Here is a 14,729-nt window from a genome sequence, read left to right as displayed (position 1 = left end):
TTTCTTGATTTACAAGTTATGTTATGGAGATGCATATGGGAAAAGTCCCAATAAAATGGGTAGTTCTTTTTAAAGGGGTTTGATGCATGTGTAACACAGTAGTTTTTAACTTCTTTTGACTTAACAGGCATTTGGAAAATTTCAGTAGTTTTTTGTCCCCCTGCATGGTAAATTTGTCCTTAGACATTAGACTGCCTTTTCTTTTTTATCTGTTACCACCCATTAAATCTAGTCTAAAGGGCCACAGTGGACAATCACGGATGTAGCACTTGCTGCATCTTTAAAACATTGGCATGAATACTATATTGGCACTGTTTTAAGGTAAACTGCGTAACAGTCTTGTGGCCTCATTGCTATGAGAGGTATGCCACTTCTAAAGCCATTTGTCATTCACTGCTTATCAAAAACATGCTGGTTGGCCTTGATATGCTAACGTGAGACCTGGCCTGGCTGGTACAGAATAGAGCACTCGCTTTCACGCACAATAATCGATTTCTGATTTCACAGCCATTCAATGCCTGTCCATATTCAATCGTTTCTATTTACAGATGTAGGTGAGAAATGCTGTTCAATGCATTTGAAAAAAACTTGGGAAAAATACTTAATGACTCAAGCTAAACCAACCATTATATGAAAGTTTGATATTCAAGCTAATGAGTCATCTCCAAAGTTGTTCTTTACTATACTGTCACTTGCAGTTTACTAATAAAGAATGAATGATGTACACTACGAATAGTGCCATTTAATTTCATTTTCATAAAGTTCGGTTTTCTTGTCCCCAGACCCTGCCTGCAGCTCTGAGAGCCCTAAAAGGAAAGGCAGCTCGGCACTGCCTGACACAGGAATTAGGCCTGCACGTTAAACAAAATCGAGCAATACTGGACCATCAGCAGTTTGACTACATTGTGCGAATGATGAACTGTGCTTTGCAGGTACAGTATATGAAGGTTTTCTTCTTTGGTTGTCTTTCTTTGTTATTATGATCAGCAAAAAATTGTTTAGAGTAATGTGGAGAAGCAAAATAATTGAATTATAGGACCATTTACGATAATGATGTAGCAGATATTACTTGGCAGTGCATTTAAGATATTTTGTTGTTGAAAGAAATGCTCAAGTCTGTACAGAACTGCCTGATAAGAAAAACAGAAAAAAAAGCTGTTCGCATTAGTAATAATTTAGATATCGTTTTGGTAAGTATTGAAATCATCTTTTTTAATGGCTTTAAGTACTTTTTAAATGAATGGGTGTTAGCCTTTCCAGGTAATTTTCAACTCTGAGCTCCTAAAGTGTGCCCACTGCTCAGTTAAAAAAAGCAACATGTTTGTCCTCTTTGTCATCACAAGCGCAAACACAGTTCAAGAAGAAAGCATACTGTCTGCTTTCATGGTTCATGGTGGTAGTTGTACTTGTCATGGTGACATCTTAGTTGGTCAGAGACTCACTGAAGGTGTTTGCAGTTCATCTACTAAGTTATTCTACTGTTAAATAATTTCGTGGTGAATAAACATCAACATACAGTGGCAGCTGTGTAAGTGAAATATGTGGAAGACTTCTTTTGACTTTCATTTGAATAATTGTTCTGTTTTAGCTTGACTTATTGGCAATTCATTGCCAGAAATTTTTAATAGATATCAGTGTTTTCAATCTGATATCTGAGAATGTAGTAGTATTATTTTTTTTATCTGTAATGTGATCACATTTGGTTATAATTTGCCTCTTCTTGCACCTGTCTAAGTTATTTTATCGAATTAGGGATTTGATTGAGACATTGGTATTTTTACCACTCCCTCTAACCTAGAAACCGTTGAAATTATTTTGCACAGTTTGTTGAGCCACGTTTTTTAAGAAGTGAGTGCTAAATACAGTTTTCGATTAAGTATAGAAATAAATTAACGTTGACCGAGCAAATGCTACCTCAGGTCACCATCAAATGTAAGTTTTCTTGTCTGTTGTATTTCTTGTTTGTTCACGGTAGATATATTTCTACTGTTTGGAACAAAATTCAGCTTTGCCTGAGCAGTGGTCTTTGGAGTAAAATTACCTACAGCTAGCAGATGAGAACTGAAGTCAACTGGCTAAAATTGCACAGCTTCTAACAGAGTGTGCTTTCTTGGCACAGTAATTGGCCTTTTCCAAGCTCTAAGTTTAGCCTCAGAGTTGGAAGAAAAATGGAAGTCAGCTGTGAAACTGTATTTCTCTGTGCAAAATCATGAACAATGGAATACTGCACCTGCTGTGTATTCCAGGGTTAGAAATTTTCTTTCTTTTTTGATTGTTCCTGGGATAAAAAAATCTATATATTTTTAGACAATAGGCACGAAATAGAAATCCCCTTTATTTGCAGTATCTTAGTACAAAACAGACGGCAGAAGAAAATGGGGAGTTGAGGAAATGCTGAGGAAAAAAATACTGACACTGCTTTTTAAAAAGCAATAAAATCACATTTTTGTCTGGGAGAAAAACATTATTTTTCTTTCCAGTGATTTGAAGACCCAAGAAGGATATTAATGTTCATAGAAATTAATGTCTTACTGAAGTTAAAATAAAATGGTTGTTTTTCCTCAATAAAGGTAGCAAATATAACTCAAATCATGCAGAGGAAACAGATAGATCAAGTAAGGAGTAAGTTCTTACACCTCCCCCCGCCTCCCCCATTATTTTCATGTATTTGAAAATATAAAATGGAAATTTCCATTTCTCAGGAGTAAGCTTGGCCAATATGAAGATATCTGAATTCTAACGCTGGGCAGCTAGTTAGAGGCAGACATTTAGTACACCTACTTTTATGACGTATAAAATTATTTATTAAGATAAAAGCATGATTTATAATTTGTTTGTGCACTTTGTTCAACTGTATTATTTGGAACAATGTGTAAAATGGAGCTTTCTTGTGTCAGTTCAAGAAAAAAACGCATTATCAAGAACTGAGTTAGGTTTGCCCTTGCTGCTGTGGGACTCAGCAAATCAGCTGTAGAGACATTAATTCTGTTAGCAGCATATCATAAGACCAAGTAATTTAAACAGTATCTGTTAAAAAGATACAAAAATATGTGGTCTTAACTGCAGATATATTCAAGCTTTAGGGAAATACCACATTAATTATGATGGAATTTTGGGGGGAGAGTTAGATTGCAGTATTGCTTTAAGACCTCATCCAACTATTGGAATGTAGAAAATATCTCCGTCGTGCCACCAAACATCTTGTCACAGACTTTTCTGTTAACGTTACTGCCAGTTCCCATCGGCTTCTATAAGATACAAACGAAAATAGTGCTGTGGCCAGGAGGCATACAGCAGCTGATACAACTGTGGAGAAGGGAAGACCCTGGGAATAGTTGATATTTGGGCAGAGCCCTGGCGCTCTGCTTTTCACGCTGGGTTGAGCTGGGTTGTGTGTACTGCAACGCCCAGCCTGATGGTTTTCCCTGGGAAATACCAGTCTCTGCTTGGTGTTTCCATCAGATGGGAAATCTCATGTTCCCCAGACGTCAAACCTCTGCTACTGATAACGTGAATTGTTGCAAACCATGCGTATTTCAAGAGGCACAGGTTGGCCATTTTGGAAAGCGTCTTTTGAACAAGAAACTCTGTTATTGGCATGTACTGAATTCTTTGTCTTACTGGGAACAGTGCCACATATTACAAACTCAAGAAGATTGCATTCTGCAAGTTTATTGCAGATCCCTTCATTACTATTCAAGATTTTCCTGGTTGTTTATTGTCAGTTTTTTCTTTTAATAGAACGTATTCTCCTGTTTTACTGGAGTCCATAAAAATAAAGGTCAGATGCTTTTTCAGAGCTTCTGTATCCTTGTTTTGTAGATGAAGAGCAGTATTTTAACGAAGTGCTAGTAATAATCCCACCATGTATCTTGTTGCTGGTCTCAATATATCTGGTGTGATGTGCCTGCTACCACAGTGCTTGAGAATAGATTAAGGAAGAGGAATAAAATATTCGTACCATTGCTTCAAGCTAATAGCTGTTTTATTTCTGTGAAAAATTACTTAGGCTGTATTTCCCCCAGTAACTGATCTCTAGCCACTTTGCAACTGGGAGGAAAAGAGGGTGGTATTTTACTGATTTCCCTAGAGGTGGCAAAACCTGGCCTTGCCAGATCTCTGGTGTTTGTCAGCTTGAATCTCTCAGTCCAAGAGTGGCATTTTTTTGAACTATTCTTCTTTAGACTATTTACAGTCTGAAGGTACTGGACAGAACCTCACTGCAAATTTTTAACAGGCCTATGATTTATGGAATAATACGATAGAATTTCCCATTAATCTGCCCTATTTAGCAGGTAGGCAGCTGCGTGTCAAGATTAGTGGTAGACTGTAGGTGTTAAGGCATGATGCAGTAAGTCAACCCCAAAGTGTTAAAAACTTGCTTTACTGTGTCTTTTTGTGTCTAGGAAGTACTGACAATTTATTGCTGCTGAAATGAAAAGGAAATAAGTATTTCTGCTCATTCTTAGTAGTAGGAAGATAAAAATCACATGGAAATTGTATTGCTTATTGATTAAAGCAGATGTCTTCTGATGAGGGCAATTAAATTCCCAGTTATTTGCTTTTATCTCTTGTAGAAGTTTTCATTGGCCAGTTGCTAAAAACTTTGTCACCCCCGAAGTAAGATTTTTTTTTTTTTTTTTCCCCTGGCAAATCATATACCCTGACAAGCATTTAAATAAGCTTGTATTACAGTGGTGATTGCTATCTGTGATAGTGAAGGAAAAGCATTATATTCTGTTCCATACGTTATATAATTAAATGACTATGAAAAATCGGCTGCAGTGTTGTGAAAACTTAATATATCAATTGACGATTTATACAGATAGCACTGTAGTGGAAAAAATGTGAAATTATTTCTCTAGAAACTATTACTATGGTGTTTGCTATCTGCTGCTGTCGTTACCTCAGAATAATTTGCAATTACTCATAAATTCCTATTTTAAAAGGGGTTTTATTTCTTTGTAATTTTCTGTAATGAAATGATTTTTTCTGACATTTCACAAAAGACTACTTAACTTTTACAACTAAAAAGTTTATTTTTTACCAGAGAAATGCTTCTTCCATGTAATTATGTTTCCAGCAACACGTTGTATTTTTAATACTTGTTAAAAATAATGGCAAAAACCATCTCAGGGCTCAATTTGCATACTGCTCATAGAATCATAGAATCACAGGATTGGAAGGGACCTCTGGAGATCATCTAGTCCAACCCCCTGCCAGAGCAGGGTCACTCAGAGCAGGTTACACAGGAACGCGTCCAGGCGGGTTTTGACTGTCTCCAGAGATGGGGACTCCACCACCTCTCTGGGCAGCCTGTTCCAGTGCTCTGCCACCCTCAGAGTAAAGAAGTTCCTCCTCCTGTTTAGGTGGAACTTCCTATGCTCAAGTTTGTGCCCATTACCTCTTGCGCCCATTACCTCTTGCTCGCTGGGCACCACTGTTCCATAATTTATTGCAAACAACATAACTTGTCAGGTTTTCAGTTGTCTCTGGCAGCAGCAAGCGAACACTGTGTTTTGAAACATAGTAGCACTTAACTTGATGAAATATCAGTAAAGACAAAAAGAAGCTTCTGCAGTAACTTCTCACACTGTGTAGGTGGAGAGTACTTGATAATCAGAAACAATTTTTGTATTAAAAAGACATTCTAAGCAATTTGCATAAAATATTTAGCAGTAACAATAAGGCTTCCTAAAAAAATTTTTTCTGGGGAAAGATACTCTTCAGATAGTGCAGGACTATGAACTAGCTTCCTTTGGTAGTTGGAAGAGATAAAACTTTGCGTTTAAAAATAAAAACTCCAAAACTACAATGTTGCAATGTAACATTTCCTCTGTAAGATGTTGGTCGGTAATAGTGCCTAGCTGCATATTAATACTTTTCTTTGGCAAATGTGGCTCAAGTTGGAAAACGTATGTGTCCTAGGCATCTGGAGTACTTAATCTAAATGTGGTTAGAGTGGGGATAAGGTGCATAAAACTGTTAAGTACTTTCAAAATTCTGGTCTTTAGGTGTAGGAAAGGAGTGGGGTCTTCTAATGATGTGATTTAATCTGACAACCTACAAAGTCGTCGGTGCTGTTTTAGGACCTGTTTTACTCACACATGTTCTACCAGTGTAACTGAGAGAATATCTTTGATAGTAGACAGATTATTCATCTTTTTAGTGCTTTAGATAATTTCTAATAGATCACGAGGGCTTTCCACAGTGACCATAAGCAGATGTTTATCTTTCAACTAGAGTATGCCAAGTATTCTAAAAGTATACTTACAGTATACAGTATGAAAAACTGTATGAAATACAGGGCAAAATTAAAAGTTTAACCTCATATTAAGTTACAACAAAGGTACATCTGGGCCAGCATCTGTTCAACGATGGCTAAAAGCAGATGAAAGATAGTATTGATTAATTTGGCCTCTAGAATTTCGCTTGTGATTCTTCTGTATAACTTTGGTGTAATAAGGGCCTCTTTCTAGCACTTACTATACAGTCTGTTATGAAAGAAACTTTAATATGGAAAATTAAAAACAAATACATTCTCTAAATAATATTACATTTATTTTTCTTATGCAAATAATTTTTCTATTATATTCTACCATCAGATAAAGTTTAAAAGTTGTCAGTCAGTTCTCAGAATTCAGAGGTTTGCGAATACTGTCCAATAGCAAGAAAGGTTTTATTACTCCCGAGAGAAAATCAGCCATGTGTATGTGTCATATGATTCAAATTCTTGGCAATATAAAGGTTAAATGAACTAGCACTTCTCATATTTTATGTTGAAAAATATGTTGCCAAACGTCTTTATTTTGGAGGCTTATAGTAGGTTTCTCTCCTTTCAGATTTTTATTTCATGGCCTGTCTTTTGTTACTCAGTTTGACTCACATTCCTGAAAGTAGAGACTCTCAGAAGTAATGTTTGAACAACAGCAGTATTTGAAAATATTTTAAGGTATTTTAAGACATAGAAAATATATCATGAAGATAACTCATGGGAGTTTAACAGGACCACATTTAATTCTATTAGTTCATCAGTTATTAACAGTTTGATCTTTTTCATCCTGTTAGACATAGTCATGGTATTATTTAAGTGAAAGAAAGGAGATTCCACTTTAAGGCTTGGACTTGAAACTTCCAGATTTAATTCCATATTATATTGCAGATATTTTTTTTTTGTCACAATGGGCACATCATATAGTTTTTCTGATCTGTGGTTTATTACCATTTTATTCATCCTTTGACTTTTCAGGGGTACACCTGTAGTGTTCTGGACTTAATAAAATAGCTGCTATTTCTGAATCTTTCTGATGATGTCTCTTTCCCAAGAAATGGCAATAGAATATAGAATCAAGGCACCTTTAAAGGACATCTAGTCCAACCCCCCTGCAATGAGCAGGGACACCTTCAACTAGATCAGGTTGCTCAGAGCCCTGTCCAGCCTGACCTTGAATGTTTCCAGGGATGAGGCACCTACCACCTCTATGGGCAACATCTTCCAGTGTTTCACCACCTCATTGTAAAAAGTTTCTTCCTTGTATGTAGTCTAAATCTTCTCTGTTTTAGTTTAAAACCATTACCCCTTGTTCTATCACAACAGACCCTGGTAAGAAGTTTGTCCCATCTTTCTTATAAGTCCCCTTTAAGTATTGAAAGGCTGCAATAAGGTTTCTCCGGAGCCTTCTCTTCTCCAGGCTGAACAACCCCAACTCTCTCAGCCTGTCCTTATAGGTGTTCTGTCCCCCTGATCATTTTCATGGCCCTTCTCTGGACCCACTCCAACAGGTCTGTGTATTTCTTGTACTGAGGATTCCAGAGGTGGATGCAATGCTCCAGGTGGAGTCTCATGAGAGCAGAGTAGAGGGGCAGGATCACCTCCCTTGATCTGCTGGCCATACTTCTTTTGATGCAGCCCGGCATATGGTTGGCCTTCTGGGTTGCGAGCACACATTGTTGTCTGATGTCCAGCTTTTCATCCTCCAGTACCCCCCAAGTCCTCCTTGGCAGGGTTGCTCTCAATCCCGTCATCACCCAGCCTGTATCGATACCAGGGGTTGCCGTCACCCAGGTGCAGGACCCTACATTTTGCCTTGTTGAACCTCATGAGGTTCACACAGGCCCACTTCTTGAGCTTGTCCAGGTCCCTCTGGATGGCATCCCATCCCTCAGGCATGTCTACCGCACCATTCAGCTTGGTGTCATCTGCAAATATGTTGAGGGTCCACATGATACCATTGTTGTTGATGTCATTGGTGTCAGCAATTGCCAAAAAAAAAAACAAAAAACAAAAAAACCAAAAAAAAAACCAAAAAAACCCCAATGATGTCATTGATGAAGGTATTGAACAGTACTGGTCACAATACAGATCCCCAAGGGACACCACTTGTCACTGATCTCCATCTGGACATTGAGCTGTTGACAGCTACCGTCTGGATGCAACCATCCAACCAGTTCCTCATCCACCTAACAGTCCACCCATCAAATCTGTATTTCTCCAATGCAGAGAGAAGGATATTGTGGGGGGACCGTGTCAAAGGCCTTAGAGAAGTCCAGATAGATGACGTCTATAGCTCTTCCCTTGTCCACTGATGTGGACATCATTGCTTCTGGCTGAATTGGTGGTGCTCTCACAGTCTCTCTTGGAAAAAAAAATGGAAGTACACTGTAAAAGATTGTATTGCTGATCTGTTTTTACTTTTCCTTTCTTTGCTCTGAAGAACATACTGTTACACTCATCGCATCCCATTGGATGGCCACACAGTCCAGGAAAGATCCATTCACAGGTATCTTTTTACGAAATCCAGAAAATACAGTCTCTTTCTTTGCAGGATTGCCCATTTATGTATGTCACTCAACATTGCAAACTTTTTAGTTTTATTACTGCTGCTAGAAAACCAGCCCACCATTGCCTACTCTGCACATATCAAGGGAGATGACCACCTTGACATAGCAGTTGCCGTTCTTCTCTGGACTGGGACTCTCCCTGTCAAGGTGGCAGTGTCCAAGTAATTCCTTTTTGCATCACTTAGGGAGATTTGTTTGTGCAGTGGTCTCTGTAGAGAGGTGTCTGGCTGGTTCTGCACGTGTGTCCAGGCACCATGATGGCTGTCTCAAGCTGCGTTAAACTGCCTCTGTGGTTTTAGTGAGGAATTTCTTTGACGACTAGGCAGCAGAAAACCATGGCTGCTTTTCACGCTGGCACTGTGCCAGCAGAGGTGTTCAGGAATGAGCTTGTGTGTGTCTGGGCACTTCCTAAATTGCTGTTTCCCTGCAGACTTCTGAGACCCTACTTCTGGTAATCTGAAAGTATTTGTGACTTCTGCTTTAACCCACGCTCTGTAACTATTGCATGAGACTGTTTGCTTAAAGAAAGGAAAAGAGAAAGATTATCAGTAATGAGAGTGCCATGATGTGCTGTCCATACCTATGTCTGCCTTCAGCCTCCTTCCCTCTCAGCTTCTCACCAGAACATATTGTCTTCACACACTTCCTCCTCCCCTCTATGGATACACGTATCCATGTGCATACACGAGGCACAAGGGTGATACAAATACATATGTCTGCTGTATAGAGAAATACATATATGCATAATTATAAACTCAACAGTAATGTAGACGTTAAAATAATCCCCAGGTCCCACTATGATCGGAGCAGCGTGTCTGGAGTGTGAATGAATGTACGTCTTGAATATATGTCTCAAGGGCTCCAGTTGCAAGGAATCCCCTGGTTTGCCCCAGGGCTCTTGCTGCTAATGTAAAAAGGGATCAAAAATACCAGAATAAAAATGTGGTAGTGCCCTCCTTTCTGTTGATATAACTTGCCATAGATGTAACTTGTTTTCTAGACTCAGGGTGTGGGGATATTAATTATGCCTTCGTTATGTTTCTATGCAGTTACCAGAGCAGGATTCAGCCTTGTTATAAAAGTTGCTGTTTAATATTTTATTACAAATATCAGATGGTAGTAGGGTATTGGTTTTAATACAGAAATTGGTTTTAATAAGCAGAAATACATGTGAGCAGCTGTGACGGGCCCAGGGTGCCCCGCAGCCCCTGCTGCTCACAGCCTCAGTCACGCCTCACAGGGGTACGGCACAGTCAACAGCAAGGCCCTGAGGCAAAGCAGCAGCAGCAAAAATAGGTATGGTATGAGCTGTGATGAAATTTAAGAGTTTTAAGCGTATTTTAGCAGATTTTACATGGCATTTACATAGCAATGTAGGCATTTTTTAAAAAAAAAAAAATATATATGTTCTAGTATCCAAACTGCAGACAGCTGGTCTGTGTCTGGATTACATTGATTTCAGTCAGGTCATATCTGGCTTAAAGATAGATAAATAAAAATGTGATAGCATTTTGTACGCAAACATAAGCACCTAGAGCATCAGGCACCAAAGGAGGGTGTCACACCAAGTAGCCTCCTGGCAAGGCGAAGGGGAGTGATACAAACCCACCCGTCCTGGTTGGGTCTCCGGGACGTTTGTCTGCTGGAGCCATCTTTACTCTGAACGGGCGTCTCCTGTCACTGGCCTTTGTTCAGTTCTATATTTGCTGGTAGGGCAGGGCATGCTCGCGCGCGTCTGCTCACACATAGGTATCTTACTGAAACCATGTAGCTTCTTGGAGCGTTGACGTGGTAGGCTCTGACTGCTCTTAAGTGTTCATTACTATTAAGTGTGGCCTTGCGGTTGCCAAGTGTTCCTAATAACTCTGTGTTCTAAATATTTTTGGTTGCCTTGATGAAATGCAGACATGTGCTTGTACGCTACTCGCTGCTGTAAATAAAACAAGTCTGGTTTAGGAATTGTGTTATACTGCTGTGGAGTTGCTCTCTAGCCTGCTTATGAAAGAGGTGGACTGATGAAAGGTAGTAAAAAAGAAAAAAAAAAAAAAGTCTTTGATGTTGGAAGGAATAGGCATTTTGCTAATAGAATAAGTTACATGAAAATAGTGACTTCTGTTTTTACAAGTTTTATATTTAATAAAAATATGGAAGGAACACGTGGAATTTTGTCTTCATTTTGAATTTTATGTAGGTATATAATGTGTATTTCAGTACAGGTGAATAATTCCACATAGATTTTTGTATAACACTGTTAGGTATGTGTACATGCACTTAATCCGTTTTGAGTGTCATTTTATGTATACAATAAGTAACAAAATATTATACAGTATTGATGTACTCTACCCATTCAGTGGGTGCCCATATGCACATGTGTATTTAGTTTTAGTTCAGTCTTTTATTACTGAAATGAAGGGCAAGAGTTTGCCTGTCTAATGTAATCTCACTCTGGTCTTGCCCCACTGCGCTTCACCCTCCAAGTCCCTGTTAAACCGAGGTGTAGTAGAGGAGCTGAAGTGGAATGTTGCTCTAGCATTCCACTTCGAGCAAGGTGTGTGTGCTCCCTTGATCATTGATGGTACTTGACTTAACTGCCATATAGAAAACTCCTTTATTCTTTCTATAAGGAATTTTATGAAGTTGTCTGTTTTTAGATGTTTTATTTTGCTGGAATTTGCATAAAAGGTGCCAATGTAGGATCATCATCTTTTATTGATTTTTCAGATACAGTAATTTCTAAAACAGAAAAAACATCGAAATATATTCAGTCTTCTAATCATTTGGTTGCTATGATGTTTGTATAACCTTTGGTTTAAACAATTGAAATCTTGGCAGCTTGTATTCAAAAATTGAAGTGTGATATTGAGATAAATACCATAAAACGCAGCCGGTTCTGGGTTTTGTCAATATTTTGTGTAAACTTTTACAAATGCATTAATACGACAAACATAAAATAGTAAACCTATATGGCATTTTAGAATGATTTTTAAGGAAAAAAAGCATAAGAATCAATTTCTTTACAGTAATAGACCTACCTATAGTGTTACATAAATAAAAAGCGTGTGAAGTTATAGAACAGGAACAGAAAATAAACGGGTAAAGAAAAGAATGTTTGACGATCTAGATATGTTGTAAATAATACTTGTAGCTGTTGACATTCATTTTCAATATTATAGCCCAGATTTATGACTTACATGAATTGTCTTTTAGAATGTATGGGAAAATGCCATTGTAAGCATGCTATGGTGAACATTACTTTTAGTAATTCCCCCCTCCCAGTACACAGTTAGGGGGCAGGCATTGGTTTCTAGTGATCCAACAAAGTATTTAAAAATAACTTCACCTAATGTCTATAGAAAAAAAAACCCAAACAAATCACCCCACCAGCCCCCTTCCCTGCCTCTCCCCAGTGCTTCAATTCTAAACTCCAGAACTCCAGTTGGGAGCTAGGAATTAAAATTTGAATTGCATGTTTAACAGTCTAAAATCTCATGATATTTGTGAGTGTACAAGTACAATTAATTTTCTATCTAGATTATTTGACTTTTGAGGACAAACGCAACTTGTTTTGATGAAATTCATTCCTCTGGTTATTAGGAACACCTTGTAAAACCTTTGCTTTCAATGTTCATTGATTAAACTTTGCATATCCTTTGCATATCCTTTGTTATATCCTAAATAAGTTGCATACAATTGGCATATAATATTCTCTATCCCTTCCAAGTGTATGGAATGAAATATCTTACTAGGTCATCTCATACTTCAACTGTAGTAATAATAATACACTTAAAATTAACCTAGATTACGAGGATGCCATGATTTTCAGCACTTCTTCAGAAGCATCATCTTTTTCCTTATCTGCGTTACGTTATCCTGTCTACCTCTGAACCATAGGCATCTGAGTTTCATGTATTGTACATACCTTCAACAGTACTCCTGATTTTAATTCTCAACAAGCTTTCATTTTTCTTCACTTTTAATACCTTAATGTAATTGCTAACATTTTATATATTTTCCTATACTTGGAATATTTGCTTCTGTAAATATCATGCATGCTCTGATACTTTCCACTTACACAAGAACATTAGGATTAGTACAATCTAGATTCACAGATGGCACAAAATAAGATGCTACCCACAATATGTTTCTTGATCAGCGTCTTACCTACGTGCCATTAGGAGCTGGGATACACACCCTTAAACCGAGTGAAGTCTTTGCTGATTTTTTTTTTTTTTTATTAGAACAGAGGCAAAACAGGTTGTAGTTTTGGACATTTTTTCTTCCTAAGAAGAGAAAAAAATGTTAATGCAAGCAAAGCCAGTGGACTAAAACGGCCTTTAATTTATTGTTTTCAGGCCAAATTCAAGATTCAAGACTATTGATTTCATTGGAATTTAGCCTGTTATATTTACGAAGTTAAAAGGTATAATTGCTTTTGTGAAAAACAATTTAAAGGAAAATATTTATTTTAATGGACTATTTTGGAGCCTTGCCTTTGTCATCTGGGAATAGCTGAAATACTAACCATATGTGGTTCTGTTTAAAAGCCACAGGCCACAACTACAGTTACATTAACACAATTTGTTACTCAGCCTCTGAATCGCATGTGTAAGAAAGTCATAGACTTTGATCCTAACTTGATTATGATAGATGGCTGTTATCTGCCCAATCCCCTGTCCATTTAGCCTTCACCCCTACAGAGCTAGTTAGCGTGTAAAAAATTTTCTGGGAAGAAAACTTAAGTGATGGTAGGCTTGGGGGGTTTCAGTTAGTTTTCACAACATCTCAGGCACAGTCAGTAGACCAGCAGTGTTGCATGGATCAAAATATGAAAACCATAAGTACAGAGAAAATCCAAACCAGGATGCTGAGAGGTATTATGAGAATCACGTCTTTGATTATCCGTATTTCAGCTAAACTTTAACAAAGAGACTCAGACTGCCACATGCATTTTGCACATGCTCATTGCAAAGAACTGCTTCAGGATAATTTGGTATAAAAGTAACATATAACAAAGATTTGGATTCCATCGGTCTTATCTAATTTCAAATTGAAAATACAACATGCATATGAAAACAGGAGGCATCAGCACTGATTAACTTAAAAGCAATCTAGCAAACCATAATTAACTATTCCAAACCATAATTCATGATTCCATCCATTCCATCCATCCATTCCATTCCAATCATAATTCATGAAAAATCAACTTACGGAAAGGTGAAAGATCCTACCTGAAGTCTCCTGAGAGTGCCATTGGTGGTGTTCATTCCTGGCCTCAAATCTGGGGGCATTCTGTGCTTTAAAGTAAGAACATGTATACTAAAATACGTGAGCATTCCGATTATCTCTTTTATAAAAACATTCACTTTCTTCGGTAGCCTACTTGAAATTCATCTCATCTGAGATCACCTAGGAGTAATCAAAACTGTGGGGACAACTGCTGATTTTTGGATATGTTCTTACACAAGAGCATGTTAATTTCTGGCTGCAGAAACAATCTTTTTCTGAATACTCCACAAACGTTTTTGAAGTTACATGTTGTCCATTCAGGTTTTATCGATCTCTTGGAGAAGGGGATTAGGCTTTTTTTTTTTTTTTTTTTTTTTTTTTTGAGGGGGGATGACTTTTTATTCCAAGTCAGCTTGAACCAAATAATGTTTACAAATTTACTTGGGTCAACATATTGTCTTGGTGCACGTTATTTCCATGACAGTTTGAACTTTTTTTGTTTTAGTTGCTGATAATAAGTGCTTTTGGGAACGCAAAGAGAAACAAAGGTGCTTGCTGAGAGAGAGGGAATATTACAGGGAATGACATATGTTCCCTGTTACCTCTTAGTAAAGGGACCATGTTTCAAATTAAAAATTAAAATCTCCTATATCTATTCCTGT

The 14,729-nt window shown here is 37.7% G+C and overlaps 1 protein-coding gene across 4 annotated transcripts in view; it reads left to right on the top strand.

The window, feature by feature from the left end:
• SBF2 (SET binding factor 2) overlaps window positions 1-14,729 on the top strand; it is a 269,535-nt gene that overhangs the window by 166,937 nt on the left and 87,869 nt on the right. For all 4 annotated transcript variants that reach the window (XM_074585940.1, XM_074585939.1, XM_074585938.1 and 1 more), the window contains exon 16: window positions 783-932. In XM_074585940.1, the coding sequence (XP_074442041.1) occupies window positions 783-932 (150 nt within the window). The remainder of the gene's footprint in view (window positions 1-782; window positions 933-14,729) is intronic.

The sequence above is a fragment of the Larus michahellis genome, chromosome 4 (genome assembly GCF_964199755.1).
Source record: "Larus michahellis chromosome 4, bLarMic1.1, whole genome shotgun sequence".
Lineage (NCBI taxonomy): Eukaryota > Metazoa > Chordata > Aves > Charadriiformes > Laridae > Larus > Larus michahellis.
The sequence above is the reverse complement of the archived record's forward strand: the minus strand, read 5'-3'. Positions and strand labels throughout refer to the sequence as shown.